Source organism: Dendrobates tinctorius, unplaced genomic scaffold, assembly GCF_039654945.1.
Source record: "Dendrobates tinctorius isolate UK_male_01 unplaced genomic scaffold, ASM3965494v1 ptg000084l, whole genome shotgun sequence".
NCBI classification, from domain to species: Eukaryota; Metazoa; Chordata; class Amphibia; order Anura; family Dendrobatidae; genus Dendrobates; species Dendrobates tinctorius.
In genome coordinates this window covers 51,642,809-51,664,417 of record NW_027361752.1, presented here as the reverse complement: position 1 = coordinate 51,664,417, position 21,609 = coordinate 51,642,809, and the positions used below count along the sequence as shown (strand labels likewise).

The following is a 21,609-nucleotide window of genomic DNA, read 5'->3' as shown; positions in this document are numbered from 1 at the left end:
TAATATCCCACATCAGCCAGAGCCACCGGACTACAACCCCTAATATCCCACATCAGCCAGAGCCACCGGACTACTACCTCTAATATCCCACATCGTCCCATCAGCCAGAGCCACCGGACTACTACCCCTAATATCCCACATCATCCCGTCAGCCAGAGCCACCGGACTACTACTCCTAATATCCCACATCATCCCGTCAGCCAGAGCCACCGGACTACTACTCCTAATATCCCACATCATCCCGTCAGCCAGAGCCACCGGACTACTACTCCTAATATCCCACATCGTCCCGTCAGCCAGAGCCTCCGGACTACTACTCCTAATATCCCACATCATCCCGTCAGCCAGAGTCACCGGACTACTACTCCTAATATCCCACATCATCCCGTCAGCCAGAGCCACCGGACTACTACCTCTAATATCCCACATCGTCCCATCAGCCAGAGCCACCGGACTACTACTCCTAATATCCCACATCATCCCGTCAGCCAGAGCCACCGGACTACTACCCCTAATATCCCACATCATCCCGTCAGCCAGAGCCACCGGACTACTACCCCTAATATCCCACATCATCCCGTCAGCCAGAGCCACCGGACTACTACTCCTAATATCCCACATCATCCCGTCAGCCAGAGCCACCGGACTACTACCCCTAATATCCCACATCATCCCGTCAGCCAGAGCCACCGGACTACTACCACTAATATCCCACATCATCCCGTCAGCCAGAGCCACCGGACTACTACCCCTAATATCCCACATCATCCCGTCAGCCAGAGCCACCAGACTACTACCCCTAATATCCCACATCATCCCGTCAGCCAGAGCCACCGGACTACTACCCCTAATATCCCACATCATCCCGTCAGCCAGAGCTACCGGACTACTACCCCTAATATCCCACATCATCCCATCAGCCAGAGCTACCGGACTACTACCCCTAATATCCCACATCATCCCGTCAGCCAGAGCCACCGGACTACTACCACTAATATCCCACATCATCCCGTCAGCCAGAGCCACCGGACTACTACCCCTAATATCCCACATCATCCCGTCAGCCAGAGCCACCAGACTACTACCCCTAATATCCCACATCATCCCGTCAGCCAGAGCCACCGGACTACTACCCCTAATATCCCACATCATCCCGTCAGCCAGAGCCACCGGACTACTACCCCTAATATCCCACATCATCCCATCAGCCAGAGCTACCGGACTACTACCCCTAATATCCCACATCATCCCGTCAGCCAGAGCCACTGGACTACTACCCCTAATATCCCACATCAGCCAGAGCCACCGGACTACAACCCCTAATATCCCACATCAGCCAGAGCCACCGGACTACTACCTCTAATATCCCACATCGTCCCATCAGCCAGAGCCACCGGACTACTACCCCTAATATCCCACATCATCCCGTCAGCCAGAGCCACCGGACTACTACTCCTAATATCCCACATCATCCCGTCAGCCAGAGCCACCGGACTACTACTCCTAATATCCCACATCATCCCGTCAGCCAGAGCCACCGGACTACTACTCCTAATATCCCACATCGTCCCGTCAGCCAGAGCCTCCGGACTACTACTCCTAATATCCCACATCATCCCGTCAGCCAGAGTCACCGGACTACTACTCCTAATATCCCACATCATCCCGTCAGCCAGAGCCACCGGACTACTACCTCTAATATCCCACATCATCCCGTCAGCCAGAGTCACCGGACTACTACCCCTAATATCCCACATCATCCCGTCAGCCAGAGCCACCGGACTACTACTCCTAATATCCCACATCATCCCGTCAGCCAGAGCCACCGGACTACTACCCCTAATATCCCACATCATCCCGTCAGCCAGAGCCACCGGACTACTACCCCTAATATCCCACATCATCCCGTCAGCCAGAGCCACCGGACTACTACTCCTAATATCCCACATCATCCCGTCAGCCAGAGCCACCGGACTACTACCCCTAATATCCCACATCATCCCGTCAGCCTGGGGTCAGAACCAGAGCGCTGAGTGGAACGGTCCTAACTTCCATACCGGGGATTCCTTTAAGAGAGGCTTGGCGTCAGAACCAGAGCGTTGAGTGGATTTGCCCTGACTTCCATACCAATGATCCCCTTGATAGAAGCCTGGGGTCAGAATTAGAGCACTGAGGGATTTACCATAACTTCCATACCGGAGATCCCTTTAAGAGAGGCTTGGGGTCAGTACCAAAGCGCAGAGTGGATTTGCCCTCATTTCCATACCGGAGATCCCTTTAAGAGTGATTGCACCATAGCATAGCAACCAATCATAGCTCAGGTTCTTTTAACGAGCTCTGGTGAAATGAAAGATGCTTCGTGATTGGTTGGTGATACACACACACATTCAGTTTTATATAGAGAGATTTTAGCCTATGTTCCCAATGGTTTACCAAGATCAGAACTTCCAACAGATTCACAAGAGCCACTTCAGAAGCAAATGGAGTCGAAAACATAATATCTGCAATTTTTTCAGATAATGCCGTTTTTTGAAGTCAGCAGGATGGAGAAGGGTAATATGAAGTGTTAATTTGGAATATGTGAAGCTACAAAATATGAAGCATATTGACGAAAAGGTCTACGAAGACCAGTTGCTCCAAAATGTTCTCCACAATCCCATCTATATTTATGTTCATCTTCTTAGGACTACAAGGACTCTTGTATTTAGTCCCTGCGAAATCATTTTTGGTACTCCAACTTTTTATTTATTTTTCTGAGTTCCAACCCAAAAAGTACCAAATCAAAAGTGATTTCCTTTAATCCCCAGCATTGGCATCCTTTGTCTTTGATTTCGGATTAGCAAATATTGTTTTATGGACACATGGCAATAATAATGAATTATTATTGTATATAGAATCTTTTGAACTTTAACGCTTCCTCTCTCTAGTATGTGTCACTGGCAAAAGAGAAAGAGATCTAGAGGAGGAACTCGTGACAAAGTGCCAAATTGTGGATTAGTAGCTTAATCAGACAGGTGAGGTCAGGGTTATGGGCGAGCTTCAAGATCAGGTCAAGTTGAAATGAAAGATCATCATTTGAAGAGCAGAAGTAGTCCAAGATGCTGGAGTGACCCTGGCATAAAATAAAGGAACAGTAGATTCAAGGATTAAGAAGAGCCCACAATACTAAAGGGGGTTCCCACAAAATCATGTTATTCAAAGTCCGATTTGGTGGAGCTCCTGCAGCTTGGTCATTTACCCACCCAGAAGCTTTTCATTTCTGGTTTTATTGGGGAGGTGGCCACAGAAATGAGATTTGAGAGTAACAAATACATATTTGTAGAATTTGATAACATCTATTCCTACACATGTGCAACTACAATAAATAGAAATCAGTCATCAGAGAAGGATTAGCTTATTCAGGATTGTTATTTTTTGTGAAATCTTATTCCAGGGAGCTGAGCAGTTCCTTCCAAAAAATGCTTTGGACAATTGCAGCTTGTTAGAAGCCTATTGACAGTAAGCAATTCGAAAACTGTCTCTCTTGCCCAGACCCTCAACGATCATCTGTTATCTGGGGAGGGGAACCTGGGATTAGGGGTTCAGTTCCCTCCAGCACCTCCACGGGTTACTTTAAGTATTACACAGTGTCCATACACATCAATGGGTTGTTTGTGCAGTGCATGACATGACTCATCTTCCATGTTGAGAGGCTTTTTCTCAAGCCAAAGCATCCTGGATCTAGAAGTATCCAGGCTGAGACAGTTTTCCAGGTCAAGAGAGATGTGAATGAATGTCTAGATACTAGGCCTAAGAGAGGTGCCAAGGCAGGCTCCAGTGCCATTCCCTAGGTGTCCAGAGTAGACTGGGCAGCAGCAAGCCGAGGCAAAATGTTCACTTAGCAATAACCTCTCTTTAATAGAGCCTGTGCCTCAAAAGTATACCTGCTCAGGCATGTCTGGCAAGAAACAAGCTGGATAGTCCTTATTCGAGCATCTTCTGTGGTCTTGACCATAATCTTTGGATTTACCCTATGTATAAAGCACCAAGAGGGTTTATTTGGTCCCCATAAGAACTCCGGCATGGGATTGAATTTGACCTTCTGTAACTTTTTATAATAATGGATAAGATATAATACAGCGACAGCTGCACACTCTACGTCTCAAAATCAACTGTTAAGTAATGGAGCGTGAGAGTCACTACTTTCTGATGCTATAAATAATAAGCACCTGCATGATATCGTCTTATGGACCATTAACCATGATTATTAAGTCAGTAAGAAATGATAATTACTTATGTAAAATGAAACTTTCTTATAACAGACTTCACTTGGCCTGTATTTGCCTTAACATTTCTGGAGAATATTTTTGGTTTTCTTTTTCCCCATTGGACATCAAACTTGGTGCCAGTGTCGTTTTTTTTGGTCACACTTGATCCTGTCTAGGTATTCTTGCTTTAGTTTAACTTACCGTAATCTATCTATGGACTCCATGGAGGTCAGGGGAGACATACATACAGACCAAGGAGAAATCTTTGTACTGACATCACGTGAAGGAACCCATGTATTGAGATCAATAAAGTCCTTCACGTATGGGGATCAGTGGTGACATCTAGGTATGAACATTGAATGGGACATCGATGAATGAAGATTAGTAGATTAATCTATTTAGAGATTAGTGGAGTTATCCATGTATGGAGATCAGTGGAGGAATCCATGTATGGAAATCAGAGGTGGAATCTATGTATGGAGATCTCTGGAGGTATCCATGTATGGAGATCAGTGGAGGTGTCCATGTATGGAAACCAGAGGAGGAATCCATGTATGGAGACCAGTGGAGGTATCCATGTATGGATATCAATGGAGTAATCCGTGTATGGAAATCAGTGGAGGTATCCACATATGGAAATCAGTGGAGGTATCCATGTATGGAAATCAGAGGTGGAATCTATGTATGGAAATCAGTGGAGATATCCATGCATGGAGATCAGTGGAGGTGCCCATGCATGGAGATCGGTAGAAGTATCCACGTATGAAGACTGATGGAGGAAAATTCATGTGTGGAGATCAATGGAAGCATCATGTATGGAGATCAGTGGAGGAATCCATATATGAAGATCAGTGAAGGTATCCACGCAAGAAGATCAATTGAGGCATCCATGTATGGAAAGCAGAGGAAGTAGCCATCCATAAATGTTGGTGGAGGCATCCATGTATGGAGATCAATGGAAGCATCAAGTATGGAGATCAGTGGAGGAATCCATGTGTGAAGATCAGTGGAGGCATACATGTATGGAGATCAGTGAATGAATCCATGAATTGAGATCACTAGAGCCATCCATGTATCAAGAGGAGTGGAGATATCCATGTATAAGCGGAGGCGTCCTTATATGTAGATCAGAGGAGGCATCCAAGTATGAAGATCAATGTAGGAATTCAAATATGGAGATCCACAGAGTAATCAATGGATGGAGGTAATTTAAATTGTCCATGTATGGAGATTAGTGGAGACATCCAAGTATCGATATTAGTAGACACATCTATGTATGGAGATCTGGGAGGGATATATGTTCTTTAATAATTGTTACTTGCCTCCATGGTGTCTTTAGACATCTTTAGGTGGTCTTAGATTTGACTTACAGTAATTGTGGATGTGTCCTGAGCTGCTTCAAGGGTCGTTAAACTGGGCAACATTGGTGACCATGTAGGCTGTGAAGCATCAAACGGATGTACGACTAATGTCTATCCTATCAATATTGACTGGACAACTGAATTTAATTGCTCCCTGGTATCAGCTGGGTTTTTCCCCACTGTAATATTAATCAGTGGGATGACTAACACAGCTCTATATCTACATTTGTATATATTTATTGCCATTTGCTTAGATCTAAGAAATTAAATGGGTTGTTGGGTTAAGGCTGTATTCTAATTTGTGATCTATTAGCAGGAGATCGTCTCCACTAAAGGGTCTCTATTTCTCTGGCAGGTCAATGTATCACATGGACAGCCAATAGAATTCAAGAGACATCATGTAATGCTTCATTTTCCCTGTGGTGGCGCTGCAGCAAAAATAAACAAATTGTTTTGAACTCCCACATTGATTATAGCTGATGAGTGGACGGGGGCCCTATGATTATCATATCATTGGGCATATCTTCTAACAGAAAGCTGACCACACTCTAAATATTTATTGATGCATTTTCTTCCATCTTGATTTTCAGTAGTGATATTTTTTTCTTTCCATTCCTTCTTGGTCTTTAGAACCTCAGTTTTCAAAAGAACAAGACCTGTTTGCCAGTATTAACAGCACGAGAGTGAGGCTGAGTCTGACTGGTTGGAATGATGGTGGATGTCCGATCACATCGTTTAACCTGGAATACCGACCGTTTGGCACCACGGTGTGGACCCTGGCGCAGAGGACCTCCTTGTCCAAGTCCTATATACTGTATGACCTGCAGGAAGCAATGTGGTATGAACTACAGATGAGAGTGTGCAACAGTGCAGGCTGCGCCGAAAAGCAGGCCAATTTTGCAACACTGAATTACGATGGCAGTAAGTAGTATATGACTTTTCAGTATCTAATGTGTTCTAGTAATACATGTAAGAGTCTTCTAAATTACTACCTGTGGTAATTACTTATCAATATTAATAATGCATAACAATTAAAATAATTAACTCAAAATATATATTTTACTCTGATATGAAAATTCTCTTATCTCTCTTTCTACTTAGGGGGCAGTATTATAGTAGTTATATTCTTGGACATAGAAGCAGTATTATAGTAGTTATATTCTTGTACATAGGGGCAGTATTATAGTAGTTATATTCTTGTACATAGGGGCAGTATTATAGTGGTTATATTCTTGTACATAGGGGCAGTATTATAGTAGTTATATTCATGTACATAGGAGCAGTATTATAGTAGTTATATTCTTGTACATAGGAGCAGTATAATAGTAGTTATATTCTTGTACGTAGAGGCAGTATTATAGTAGTTATATTCTTGTATATAGGGGGCAGTATTATAGTAGTTATATTCTTGTACATAGGGGCAGTATTATAGTAGTTATAGTCTTGTACATAGGGGACAGTATTATAGTAGTTATTTTCTTGTACATAGGGAGAAGTATTATAATAGTTATATTCTTGTACATAGGGGACAGTATTATAGAAGTTATATTCTTGTACATAGGAGCAGTATTATAGTAGTTATAGTCTTGTACATAGGGGACAGTATTATAGTAGTTATTTTCTTGTACATAGGGAGAAGTATTATAATAGTTATATTCTTGTACATAGGGGACAGTATTATAGAAGTTATATTCTTGTACATAGGGGGCAGTATTATAGTAGTTATATTCTTGTTATTGGAGCAGTATTATAGTAGTTATATTCTTGTAATTGGAGCAGTATTACAGTAGTTATACTCTTGTATACAGGGGGCAGTATTATGCAGTAGTAGTTATATTCTTGTACATAGGAGCAGTATTATAGTAGTTATATTCTTGTACATAGGAGCAGTATTATAGTAGTTATATTCTTGTACATAGGGGCAGTATTATAGTAGTTATATTCTTGTACATAGGAGCAGTATTATAGTAGATATATTCTTGTATATAGGGGCAGTATTATAGAAGTTATATTCTTGTACATAGGAGCAGTATTATAGTAGTTATAGTCTTGTACATAGGAGCAGTATTATAGTAGTTATATTCTTGTATATAGGGGCAGCATTATAGTAGTTGTAGTCTTGTACATAGGGGGCAGTATTATAATAGTTATATTCTTGTACAAATGGGCAGTATTATAGTAGTTATATTCTTGTTATTGGAGCAGTATTATAGTAGTTATATTCTTGTATACAGGGGGCAGTATTATACAGTAGTAGTTATATTCTTGTACATAGGAGCAGTATTATAGTAGTTATATTCTTGTACATAGGAGCAGTATTATAGTAGTTATTTTCTTGTACATAGGGGCAGTATTATAGTAGTTATATTCTTGTATATAGGGAGCAGCATTATAGTAGTTATATTCTTGTACATAGAAGCAGTACTATAGTAGTTATATTCTTGTACATAGGGGGCAGTATTATAGTAGTTATATTCTTGTAAATAGGAGCAGTATTATAGTAGTTATATTCTTGTACATAGGAGCAGTATTATAGTAGTTATATTCTTGTATATAGGGGGCAGTATTATAGTAGTTATATTCTTGTATATAGGGAGCAGTATTATAGTAGTTATATTCTTTTACATAGAAGCAGTATTATAGTAGTTATATTCTTGTATATAGGGAGCAGTATTATAGTAATTATATTCTTGTATATAAGGGGCATTATTATAGTAGTTATATTCTTTTACATAGGAGCAGTATTATAGTAGTTATATTCTTGTACATAGGAGCAGTATTATAGTAGCTATATTCTTGTACATAGGAGCAGTATTATAGTAGTTATATTCTTTTACATAGGAGCAGTATTATAGTAGTTATATTCTTGTACATAGGAGCAGTATTATAGTAGTTATATTCTTGTATATAGGGAGCAGTATTATAGTAGTTATATTCTTTTACATAGAAGCAGTATTATAGTAGTTATATTCTTGTATATAGGGAGCAGTATTATAGTAATTATATTCTTGTACATAGGGGCAGTATTATAGTAGTTATATTCTTGTACATAGGAGCAGTATTATAGTAGTTATATTCTTGTACATAGGAGCAGTATTATAGTAGTTATATTCTTTTACATAGAAGCAGTATTATAGTAGTTATATTCTTGTACATAGGAGCAGTATTATAGTAGTTATATTCTTGTAGAGGCAGTATTATAGCATACACATAGATTCACTTCCTCCATGATGTTGCTGTCAGTCTGCTCCCTATACTTGGCAGTGACACAGAGTAACTTTTTTTTGTGCGCGTTATTGTAAACTGTCAATAATACCAATATTGTGCCAAGCCTTCTTTAATATATAATGTGCCACTTATTTTATTTCTGTTTTCGATGTCAGCTTTAAATTCTCAGAAAATAAGATCTGTAGCCTCTGCCGCTGTTCAATTATGAACAGTTAAAGTGCAATTCCCGTCATAAGTATCATATACATCCAGAATACAAGAAACACTCAAGGTGAATGATGAATCGTTTAAAAAAAAAACCATCTCTGTAATTTACCTTCATGATCCGGTTATTGCGGTTTTCACGACTATTGCGTATGAAACTATTTCCCGTTGACGCTTGTACACTTCTAGACGCAGCGGCTCCTGGGATTCGTCCCCGTCTGATATAGCGATGTCATCACTTTTTATCACCATGTAGCGCTCCTAATCTTCAGGTTATACCAGTGAGCCCATGTATTCAGCAGGCCAGAGCCTTCTTTCCTCCAATGTCATCTGTTGGGAGATTGTCGAGACGCCCCCATACACATTATACATTCCTGCCAACATGGCTGAGTTTGGAAGAATTTAATCCGTTGTGCATGACTTCACTCTCCCCTGTTGTCAGGGGGTAAAAAAAAAAGAATCAGACATCTTGAATATAAACATGCCCAATCCTTTGTCCCCATGGAAGATAAACCAATCCTATGATGTATTATATTGTGGGCACCTAGGGAACAGTGACCACAATATAATACACTTCCACTTGTCCTTCAGTAAGGTGCCCTGGAAGGGGGTTACGAAAACGCTGAATTTCAGGAAAGCAAAGTTTGATCAGCTTAGAGAGGACCTTCGCCGAATTGATTGGGACAGTGTCCTCAAAAATAGGAGCACAGAAAATAAATGGGAAATATTTAAATCAGTTTTACACACCCACTGCGAGATAGCCATACCGTACAGAAATAAAAGGGCTAGGAACAGGAGAACACCAATGTGGCTAAATAAGGATGTAAAAAGGGCAATCAAGAACAAGGCAATTAGGAAGCTAAAAAAAGAAGGCAATGAAGACGCATTAAAAAGTTATAGAGAAAAAAATAAAATGTGTAAAAAACAAGTACATTTAGCAAAAGTGGAAACTGAGAGACTCATTGCTAAGGAAAGTAAAACAAACCCCAAACTGTTCTTTAATTATATCAAAAGTAAAAAGATTAAAATTGATGGTGTCGGCCCTTTAAAGAACAATGAGGGTGAAATCATAGAGAGCGATGTGGGAAAAGCAAATGTTTTAAATACTTTTTTCTCAACAGTGTTCACACAGGAAAAGGATTTGCCAGGGGAAATGCAGAGTGATAATGTAAACTCCCCATTAAGTATTACCTGCCTAACCCAGGAAGAAGTGCAGAACCGCCTTAGTAAGATTAAAATTGACAAATCACCAGGCCCTGATGGCACTCACCCTCGGGTATTAAGGGAGTTAAGTAATGTGATAGACAGGCCTCTATTCCTTATATTTAAAGACTCTATAGAAACAGGGTCTGTTCCTTTTGATTGGCGGCAAGCAAATGTGGTACCAATATTCAAAAACGGATGTAAAAGGGAACCTGGAAACTATAGGCCGGTAAGCTTAACATCTGTTGTGGGTAAAATTTTTGAAGGGTTTCTAAGGGATACCATTATGGAATATCTCCATGTTAATAAATGTTTAACTCCATATCAACATGGATTTATGAAGGATCGCTCCTGTCAAACTATCCTGATCAGCTTCTATGAGGATGTAAGCTCTCAAATGGACCATGGAGAATCATTGGATGTCATTTATCTCGACTTCTCTAAAGCATTTGACACTGTCCCACATAAAAGATTGTTAAGTAAGATGAGAAAGCTTGGGCTAGGGGAAAATGTGTGTAGATGGGTAGGTAGCTGGCTTAGTGATAGAAAATAAAGAGTGGTTATTAATGGGGCATACTCAGATTGGGCCAGGGTTACTAGTGGAGACCACAGGGGTCTGTATTGGGCCCCCTACTATTTAAAATATTTATTAATGATCTAGTGGATGGCTTACACAGTAAAATATCAGTATTTGCAGATGATACAAAACTATGTAAGGTAGTTAACACAAAGGAGGACAGTTTGCAGCTACAGACAGATTTGAGTAAATTGGAGAATTGGGCTGAAAAATGGCAAATGAGGTTTAACACAGATAAGTGTAAGGTTATGCACATGGGAACGAGAAACAGATGCTACAATTACTTACTAAATGGGAAACTGCTGGGGAAATCAGACATGGAAAAAGACTTAGGCATCTTAGTCAATAAGAAGCTAAATTGGAGTGCCCAGTGTCAGGCAGCTGCCACCAAAGCAAATAGGGTCATGGGATGCATTAGAAGAGGTCTGGGGACACGAGATGAAAACATAATCCTCCCTCTGTACAAATCACTCGTCAGACCACACTTGGATTATTGTGTGCAATTTTGGACGCCGGTGCTCAAGAAAGACATTGCTGAACTTGAAAGGGTTCAAAAGCGGGCTACTAAAATGATAAATGGAGTTGGTTCACTACAATACCCAGAAAGGTTATGAAAATTAGGTCTATTTACTCTAGAAAAGAGAAGACTTAGGGGAGACTTAATATATATGTACAAGTATATCAGAGGGCAATACAGAGATCTCTCCAATGAACTGTTTGTACCAAGGACTGTGACAAGAACAAGGGGGCATTCTCTTCGTTTGGAGGAAAGACAATTTCTGCACCAGCATAGAAGAGGGTTCTTCACGGTAAGAGCAGTGAGGCTCTGGAATTCTCCTCCTGAGGAAGTGGTGATGGCCAACTCACTGAATGAATGTAAGAAAGGAATGGAGGCTTTTCTTGTGAGTAACAGTATAGAAGGTTACGAATAACAGAATATTATAAGTAGATGGTTGACCCAGCTTAGGGGAAGGAATTTTTTTCCCTATGAAGGAAATTGGCTTCTACTTTGTGGGTTTTTTGCCTTCCCCAGGATCAACAATGCAGGACAGCTGCACTAAAAAATTGGCTGAACTAGATGGACATAAGGTCTTCCTTCAGCCTTCAAAACTATGTTACTATGTTACTATGATGGAGTTAAAGTTACGATGTTTCCAGAATATCTTTTCATCTTCTGACAGTCTGGTTTTTCAGAAAGCTTCAATTCTCATTTACATAATAGTTTCAGATCCAGGCCAAAAGTAATTTACCAAAACCGCAATCGTTTGGTTTCCGCCATTTTTCCTGACAATCCATTTTGTGAATCTGATTTCTGGGCCCGCGGTGGGAGCCATAATTGTCCGTAGTCTGCCAGAGCCTCGTATCTTATAACAGTCACGAAAGCAGGAGAATTTGCTTTGCCTAAATTCCATTTGGCTCTGCTCGTGATCGGCTCTGATCGCACTGAAGTGTAAGATTTATGACTGTGATTATTGCGTTTGATGCAGAGGATGAGCTAATGGAGATCAATGTGTCTGATATTTCGCAGACTCGGAGTGTGCCGGGAAGGCCCCGATAGCGGACCAACATGTAACACAGCATTCAGTCACAGGGAACCAAACATGTCTTGTGTTATGGTGGCTGGAGGATGACGGACAGCACCTCTGCACTATCTTTTTTAGAGGTTTTTTTTTTGTGAGCCATCTTATTCTTTAGACATGCCACCTATTTTCTGATTAGGAGGTTACAACCTATTCTCAGTAGAAGACAGATGCCACATCTCACCTATCCTTTTCCTGGATGAAAACTGTCTCCACGTTGTCAATATATTTTCAGATTATGTTCTACATTTCTACATCAGCACTGTCTTATATTTGGTGGATGTGAATTTCTAGTCCTGGGATATCGGATACAATTTTTGCACTATTGCATACCTGTGAGAAAAGAGGACCACTATTGTGCTATACTATTTTCTGGCGATAATGGGGGCCACTGTTTCTCTATACTGTTCTCTGGAGGTAATGGGGGGAACTATTACTCTATACCAGGGGTCTCAAACTCGCGGCCCGCGGGCCAACTGCAGCCCTCGGGATAATAGTTTGCGGCCCTCACCTCATGGGTCCTGGGGACAATAGTTTACGGCCCTCGGCCAGGATCACACATGCGAGAAACACGGACGAGTTTCGCATGTGTACCGCTCATTAAGGTCATGAATATGAATGCCACTCCACTCTCATAGGCGTGGCGCCCATATTCATGAGCTTAATGAGCGGTACCACGTGACATGTGACCGCGCGCTCATACAGGAAGATATCGGCGCTGGTCCATCGGAGCTGCAGCAGGAGGAGGTGAGTATGATGATGGCTAGACAGTCACAGCAGCCTCCTGTCAGCAGGCAAGGCGTATGAGTCACACTCACAACACATGCAGCAGGAGCAGCCGAGCAGGGACCGGACTGCGCCACAGACTCAGGTGCGCCGGGTTCAGAATGAGCGGTGGGGCGGTGCGGTATATTGATCTTGGAGGTGGGACATCCAGCCGGCCTTATTGCGAACTTGTGCCATTACCCCGGGCTCAGAAGCGGAGGCGGCCGCGGAAATTACTGCTCAGCGGGACAGAAAAAAAAGCGGAAAAGACGCATCGGCATGGGGATGTGCTCTACTTCACCGAGGTACATTGGCTCAGCAGGGGAAACATATTGAAGAGATTTTTTGAGTTGAGAGCGGAAGTGAAAGCCTTCATGGAGAAAAATAGGGCTGCTGTTCCTGTGCTATATGATCCAAAATGGCTCATGGACTTAGCTTTTTTTGTTGATCTCATACATTGGCTTAATGTACTGAACAAGAAGTTACAAGGCCAGGGGCAACTTGTCAGTGCTGCCTATGACAACGTGAGAGCATTCTCTTCAAAACTTATGCTTTGGAAAGCCCAGCTTTCTCAGACAATCCTTTGCCGTTTCCCGTCATGCAAGGCACTCATGGAAACAGGCGCACAATTCAGTGGTGAGGAGTATATGGATGTCATTTTGAAGCTACAGGAGGAATTTGAGCTCAGATTTGCAGACTTCAAGACACACAGAGCCACATTTCAAAATTAATAGAATCATAGAATCGTAGAGTTGGAAGGGACCTCCTGGGCCATCTGGTCCAACCCCCTGCTCAAAGCAGGATTTGCTAAATCATCCCAGACAGATATCTGTCCATCCTCTGTTTGAAGACTTCTATTGAAAGAGAACTCACCACCTCTCGTAGCAGCCTGTTCCACTCATTGATCACTCTAACTGTCAAAAAGTTTTTTCTGATATCTAATCTGTGTCTCTTCCCATTCAGTTTCATCCCATTGCTTCTAGTCTTTCCTTGTGCAAATGAGAATAAAGATGATCCTTCTACAATGTGACAGCCCATGAGATATTTGTAGACAGCTATTAAGTCTCCTCTCAGTCTTCTCTCTTGCAGGCTAAACATTCCCAAATCCTGCAACCTTTCCTCATAAGACAGGGTTTGCAGACCGGTCACCATTCTGGTCGCTCTTTTCTGAACTTGCTCCAGTTTGTTGATGTCTTTTTTAAAATGTGGCGCCCAAAACTGGACACAGTATTCCAGATGAGGTCTGACCAAAGAGGAGTAGAGGGCAATAATGACTTCACGTGATCTAGACTGTATGCTTCTGTTAATACATCCTAGATTTGCATTTGCCTTTTTTGCTGCTGCATCACACTGTTGACTCATATTCAGTCTGTGATCTATTAGTATACCCAAGTCTTTTTCACATGTGATGTTGCTTAGCCCTATTCCTCCCATTCTGTATATGCTTTTTTCATTTTTATTGCCCAGATGTAGTACTTTGCATTTTTCCCTGTTAAAAACCATTCTGTTAGTTGCTGCCCACTGCCCCAGTTTATTTATATCTTTTTTAATCTTCTCACTCTCTTCTCTAGTATTAGCTATCCCTCCTAGCTTTGTGTCATCAGCAAATTTAATCAGTTTATCCTCAATTCCTTCATCTAAATCATTGATAAAGATGTAGAACAATACATGGCCCACGACAGAGTCCTGTGGTACCCCACTTGAGACATTCTTCCAACTGGATGTTCAGCCATTTACGACCACTCTTTGGGTCCGATCACTAAGCCAGGTATGAATCCACCTAACAGTTGCAATGTCCATTCCATACATAGTCATTTTTTCAATAAGGATTGTGTGAGATACTTTGTCAAATGATTTGCTGAAGTCAAGATATACTATATCTACAGCATTTCCCTGATCCACCCAATTAGTCATTCTGTCATAGAAGGAAATTAAGTTAGTCTGACATGACTTATTAGTTACAAACCCATGCTGACTCTATTTAATCACTTCATTCTTATCCAGGTACTGACATACATGTTGTTATTTGTTCAAAGATCTTTCCTGGTATAGAAGTCAGACTCACCGGCCTATAGTTGCCTGGGTCCACCTTCTTCCCCTTTTTGAAGATTGGAACAACTTTTGCTCTTCTCCAGTCTTCTTGGACTTCTCCTGTTCTCCACGAATTTTCAAAGATTATGGTGAGCGGTTCAAAAATTTTGTGGACCCCTTCTCCTTTGATGTGCAAGATGCCCCTCCTGTGCTTCAAATGGAGCTCATTGAACTGCAGTGCAACTCTGAACTCAAAGCCAAGTTCAGGGAGGTGAGTGGAAAAGCAGATAAGCTCGGGAAATTTTACAGAGAATTGCCCCCCATCTTCCCTGAGCTTTCCCGAATGTTCAAGTGGACCTTGAGTCTTTTTGGGAGCACATACTTGTGCAAAAAGCTCTTCTCTACCTTGAACTTCAATAAGTCCAAGTACAGGTCCAGACTTACTGATGAGCATCTTCAAGCCCTACTGAGGGTCTCAACTGCTTCCTCCCTTAAGCCAAATGTGGTTCGGCTATGCGAGAATAAGCGCTGCCAGATCTCTAGCAGCAAGAAGTAGGCAGAAGAAGCCATGTTCAATGTTCCAGTCATGTTCAGAAAGTTAAATGTTAAAAGAGAAGGTGCCGTGTTTTTTCATAATTTAATGTAAAAAAGAAAATCGTATAAAAAGATATTGTCCCCTAAGCTTGACTCAGTGGTGTGTATGGATATTTTTTTTTTTTCTGTAGTAATGCAGCCACTGGGGGCTGCCATCTTACCTTTCTGGCTGCTGAACGACACTTTCCATGCTCATTTACGGCAGTCCCTGGGCATAAGAGACAATAGTCGGCTCCCGACCCTATCTCTTTCATTGCAGCTGCGTCAGGAGTGAACTGTCCACGCCTCTGTGGGCAGCTCAATTCACAGCTGTAGGTGTGGCCAGGCGCCATCTTATTAGAGCCCAGTGCTTCCTTTTAGCTTCATTTACACTCTATTGCAAGCCCTGTTATGCCAGATGCAGGGCTTGGATGTTCACTCTGCACATACCAGCTGCAGGAGAGGATACAGGACGAGCTACTGGAGACCGAGCTGCTCTTTCCAAAACACACGGCCAGCTGCTGCCCCTGCTCTTGCAAAACATGGGAGGAGCTGCTCCCTGCTGTTTCAAAACACTTGGCAATCTGCTGGACATCTAATCCTCTCCTGTGTGATACTGACTGCTGAGCCCTGTATCTAATCCTCTCCTGTGTGCTGAGCCGTGTATCTAATCCTATCCTGTGTGATACTGTCTGCTGAGCCGTGTATCTGATCCTCTCCTGTGTGATACTGTCTGCTGAACCGTGTATCTAATCCTCTCCTGTGTGATACTGACTGCTGAGCCATGTATCTAATCCTATCCTGTGTGATACTGTCTGCTGAGCCGTGTGTCTAATCCTCTCGTGTGTGATACTGTCTGCTGAGCCGTGTATCTAATCCTATCCTATGTGATACTGACTGCTGAGCTATGTATCTAATCCTCTCCTGTGTGATACTGACTGCTGAGCCATGTATCTAGTCCTATCCTGTGTGATACTGACTGCTGAGTTGTGTATCTAATCCTATCCTGTGTGATACTGTCTGCTGAGCCGTGTATCTAATCCTCTCCTGTGTGATACTGTCTGCTGAGCCGTGTATCTAATCCTATCCTGTGTGATACTGTCTGCTGAGCCGTGTATCTAATCCTCTCCTGTGTGATACTGACTGCTGAGCCATGTATCTAGTCCTATCCTGTGTGATACTGACTGCTGAGCCGTGTATCTAATCCTATCCTGTGTGATACTGTCTGCTGAGCTGTGTATCTAATCCTATCCTGTGTGATACTGACTGCTGAGCCATGTGTCTAATCTGTGTTCTACTGACTGCTGAGCTGTGTATCTAATCCTGTCCTGTGTGATACTGACTGCTGAGCCGTGTATCTAATCCTATCCCGTGTGATACTGCTCTCCTGAAATACTCTGTGCTGCTGTCACCCTGCTCCTCCACCATATATCTCCCTCTGTGCCCCCCATAGACCAGCACACTGCTCTCCTGAAATACTCTGTGCTGCTGTCACCCTGCTCCTCCCCCATATATCTCCCTCTGTGCCTCCCATAGACCAGCACACTGCTCTCCTGAAATACTCTGTGCTGCTGTCTCCCTGCTCCTCCCCCATATACCTCCCTCTGTGTCCCCCCATAGACCAGCACACTGCTCTCCTGAAATACTCTGTGCTGCTGTCTCCCTGCTCCCAGAATCCTTGCTGCCTGCCATCCTCAGTGACCGAAGACCCAATTCCTCTCCTCAGATCCCGTCCTGGCGATGTGTGAAAGCGAGGCGACAGGGGCCTGATATATGGTGGAAGGAGCAGGGTGACAGCAGCACAGAGTATTTCAGGAGAGCAGTGTGCTGGTCTATGGGGGGCGCCCTGTTCGGTGCCAGGGATTGTACATAGAGCGCTGTGTTTTATACACATGCATGGACCGTCTGCTTGTCTGCTCCTCAGAAATCCATGACACATGTCTGCTGATTGATGGCCTGTTCTGATCCATACTTTACATGCAAAGACAGTCAGTAACTTTGCAGGCCCCATCAAAATGGCTGCTCATTGTGTTCCTAGATCTCATCCTCTCTTTTCCCTTAGCAAACACCCAGAAGGGGAGGAGAGGAGTGACACCACACCCATGTCAGCAGACTCCGCCCATATTTACTGCATGGCAGTAATGTGAGCTAGTTGCACTAGGTTTTTGTGCCAAACTTCAGTAGCTGCTCCCCCTAGTGTTAGCAAGTGGAAATGCCAAACTTTTTAAAATTATTTTTCATATTTTACAAAATTAAAAACAAATGATAATATTTTTTAAGAAAATATAAACATTAATTCTTTACATTTTTTCAATTGCTGAAAAAATTTTTTTGGGATGTCACCTTCCCTTTAAAGAACTGTTAATACAGACATCTGAATCTGAATAATAATTATAATTCTCTAGTCAGCAACTATATGTGGTTTCTTCAGTCTTCTATATCTGCTGTATTATTATCATTTTCAGTTTATTTATTACTGATTGATTTCTTTTCTTTTGATTTTGTTAATTTTTTTTAATTTTTTAACCGAAATAAGATGACAAAATAAAGACATTTGATAACATTGGAATGTTTTAGAGCTTTTCTTGTGGAAAACCTGATGCGGCCCAGCATAACCCAGATTCTACCTCCAGCGGCCCCCGGGTAAATTGAATTTGAGACCCCTGCTCTATACTGTTCTCATCTGGATGTATTGAGGGGGCACTGTTGCTCTATGCTATTCTCTGGAGATAAGAGGGACTACTATTGCTCTATAATATTCTCTAGAGATAATGGGGGCCACTATTACTCTATACTGTTCTCTGGAGATAATGGGGGCCACTATTACTCTATACTGTTCTCTGGAGATAATGGGGGCCACTATTACTCTATATTGTTCTCTGGAGGTAATGGGGGCCACTATTACTCTATACTGTTCTCTGGAGATAATGGGGGGCCACTATTGCTCTATACTGTTCTCTGGAGATAATGGGGGCCACTATTACTCTATACTGTTCTCTGGAGATAATGGGGGGCCACTATTGCTCTATACTGTTCTCTGGAGGTAATGGGGGCCACTATTACTTTATACTGTTCTCTGGAGATAATGGGGTCCACTATTACTCTATACTGTTCTCTGGAGATAATGGGGGGCCACTATTGCTCTATACTGTTCTCTGGAGATAATGGGGGCCACTATTACTCTATACTGTTCTCTGGAGATAATGGGGGGCCACTATTGCTCTATACTGTTCTCTGGAGATAATGGGGGCCACTATTACTCTATACTGTTCTCTGGAGATAATGGGGGGCCACTATTACTCTATACTGTTCTCTGGAGGTAATGGGGGCCACTATTACTCTATACTGTTCTCTGGAGATAATGGGGGGCCACTATTGCTCTATACTGTTCTCTGGAGATAATGGGGGCCACTATTACTCTATACTGTTCTCTGGAGATAATGGGGGGCCACTATTGCTCTATACGGTTCTCTGGAGGTAATGGGGGCCACTATTACTCTATACTGTTCTCTGGAGATAATGGGGGCCACTATTACTCTATACTGTTCTCTGGAGATAATGGGGGCCACTATTACTCTATACTGTTCTCTGGAGGTAATGGGGGCCACTATTACTCTATACTGTTCTCTGGAGGTAATAGGGGGGCACTATTGCTCTATGCTATTCTCTGGCGGTAATTGGGACACTATTGCTCTATGCTATTCTCTAGAGATAATGGGGGGGCCACTATTACTCTATACTACTCTGGAGATAAGGGGGGCACTATTGCTCTATACTATTCTCTGGAGATAAGGGGGGCCACTATTGTGTTATACTATTCTATATAGATAAGGGGCCATCATTGTGCTATACATCAGGTACTCAAAGTGTCTTTTCGATTCCTTTTATCACGGAGCAGAATTTTGAATTCAGCTCTGGATGTGACCAGAGAACATTTGGTAAAATTTGCATAATTAGAGAATAAATGTCTTATTTTTTGAGGTTTAGTTTCCCGTTCCCATTGATGTAAATAATTAAAACAAAGTTGACATTTGGAGGAGATTCTTCCTCCTTGGAGTTGCTTGGAAATGGCCTTTGATTCAGGATGCGACATTACCGCTGCATTACATAAGAGGGATAATTAGGCGCTGATGTCCTGCGGTGGTAGTGCAGTACATTGCTCTTCAGACACATGGACAGTAGTAAATCCTTGTAATCAGGAGCAGATTTGGATTGTGCATGCACCCAGTGTCCCTACGATGAGCGGGTGGTGAATTATGGAGGCGCCCGAGTCGATCGTTCAGCAGATCTGCTGACTACATTAGTGCCATCACATCTCAGAGCCTTGTATAATAACCTGACATGAGCGACTGTGACAGTCCAAGGGGTCTTTATCAAGTAAGATGTGCCTAAAAGGGGCGGCAGTGAACGTGTGACAGATGCATATATATTGAGTAACAGCCCAACCCCCAGACAGCTGATATGTAGGATTAGGTGCCGGCGGCTTCTAGAGGTGTCCATAGACAATAACTGAAAGTTAGGCCAACTATCTAACAAGTTTAAGAACTTTCAAATTATCCACCAACTGCAGATGTTAGCAGAGAGAAGGATCGGGCATATGAATTTTCATCATGTCCAATCCTTTGTACCCGCTGTAGATAAGTTGTTGCCATATGTGCCTGTCAGCAGCTTTTCTCTTTCGTCTCATTGGGGGACACAGAAACCGTGGGTGTGTCCTGCTGCTTCTAGGAGGTTGACACTATGCCATGAAAAAAATGATAACTCCGCTTCCTCAGTATACACCTGGATCGCCCGCCAGGGCAGTGGGGTACTCGGTACCGGGCCGGTATTTCACAGGGAAGTGTCACAGTAGCGGTGACCCAGTCCGTGGCCCTGGGCGTCCATGTAAGGGAGTGAAGTGATGGAATAAAGTTTATGAATAGATGATTCGTGACGCCACATGTGGTGTTCGGCAATGAAGTTGTTAAGCCGATGCTGCAGACAGATCCGCTGGGGCAGATGGTGTGGTGCAGCCAAGATGTTATAACCCTCCACAGGCAGGGCTGTTGTCCCAGGGCAGTGTAGATGGGTGTTGGGAAGGAAGGTGCAGTGTCAGGCACAGAGATGTAGCAGTGCCGGGGAGGTTGCAGCAAGAAGGCAAGGACACAATAGGTTGCAGTTTCTTTACCTTTACTTGGCAAATGCAGTCCAGGGTCCTGAGTACAGATGGCACAGGAGCTGGTTAGCCTGGAAGCAAATCAGGAATCACTCTGGCAGATGGGTTATGCAGTCTCCTTACTAGCGCTCTCAATGAAGTACTCCCAGTACTTAGTTAAACTTGAGTTCCTCCTTCCTGATGTTATCCACACTCCACTTGCATGACAGACAGCCGTAGCCTTCTATCTCTCTTGGCTCACCCGTCGCTGTTGTGCCTCCGAGGATTATGTGGGAATAGAGCATTTACAGCTTCCTATTCGTCTGGTTTCTTGGTGCAGAACCGTTAGTATCCATACACCCTTGGAGACCAGGCTTCAGATCATGCGCTATCACTGGGACTGAGCTCTCCACTTTCCTCAGTCTCCCCAGCTCTTCTCCTCCACGTCTGCACACGACGCCCTCCTCACACTAACGACCCTATTTCCCTTCCTGGCCCCCAGAGAGAAGCTCTTCACCCTAGTATTGGTTCAGAGCTCCCTCTGCTGGCCCGGAGTGGGAACTGTGTTGCATGTTATATTTAACTGCCAGAGAGACCCTTCATTGCTTCCAGGCATGACATCACTCTCCCTAGGAGGAAGGCAATGCCACTGTGGCGGCTATACTCCTGGGGGCGCCACACACCCCTCCGACAGGTTGTAGGACAA

The 21,609-nt window shown here is 42.9% G+C and overlaps 1 protein-coding gene across 2 annotated transcripts in view; it reads left to right on the top strand.

The window, feature by feature from the left end:
* DSCAM (DS cell adhesion molecule) overlaps positions 1 to 21,609 on the top strand; it is a 609,674-nt gene that overhangs the window by 489,645 nt on the left and 98,420 nt on the right. For both annotated transcript variants that reach the window (XM_073584700.1, XM_073584699.1), the window contains exon 26: positions 6,239 to 6,529. In XM_073584700.1, coding sequence (XP_073440801.1) covers positions 6,239 to 6,529 — 291 coding nt within the window. The remainder of the gene's footprint in view (positions 1 to 6,238; positions 6,530 to 21,609) is intronic.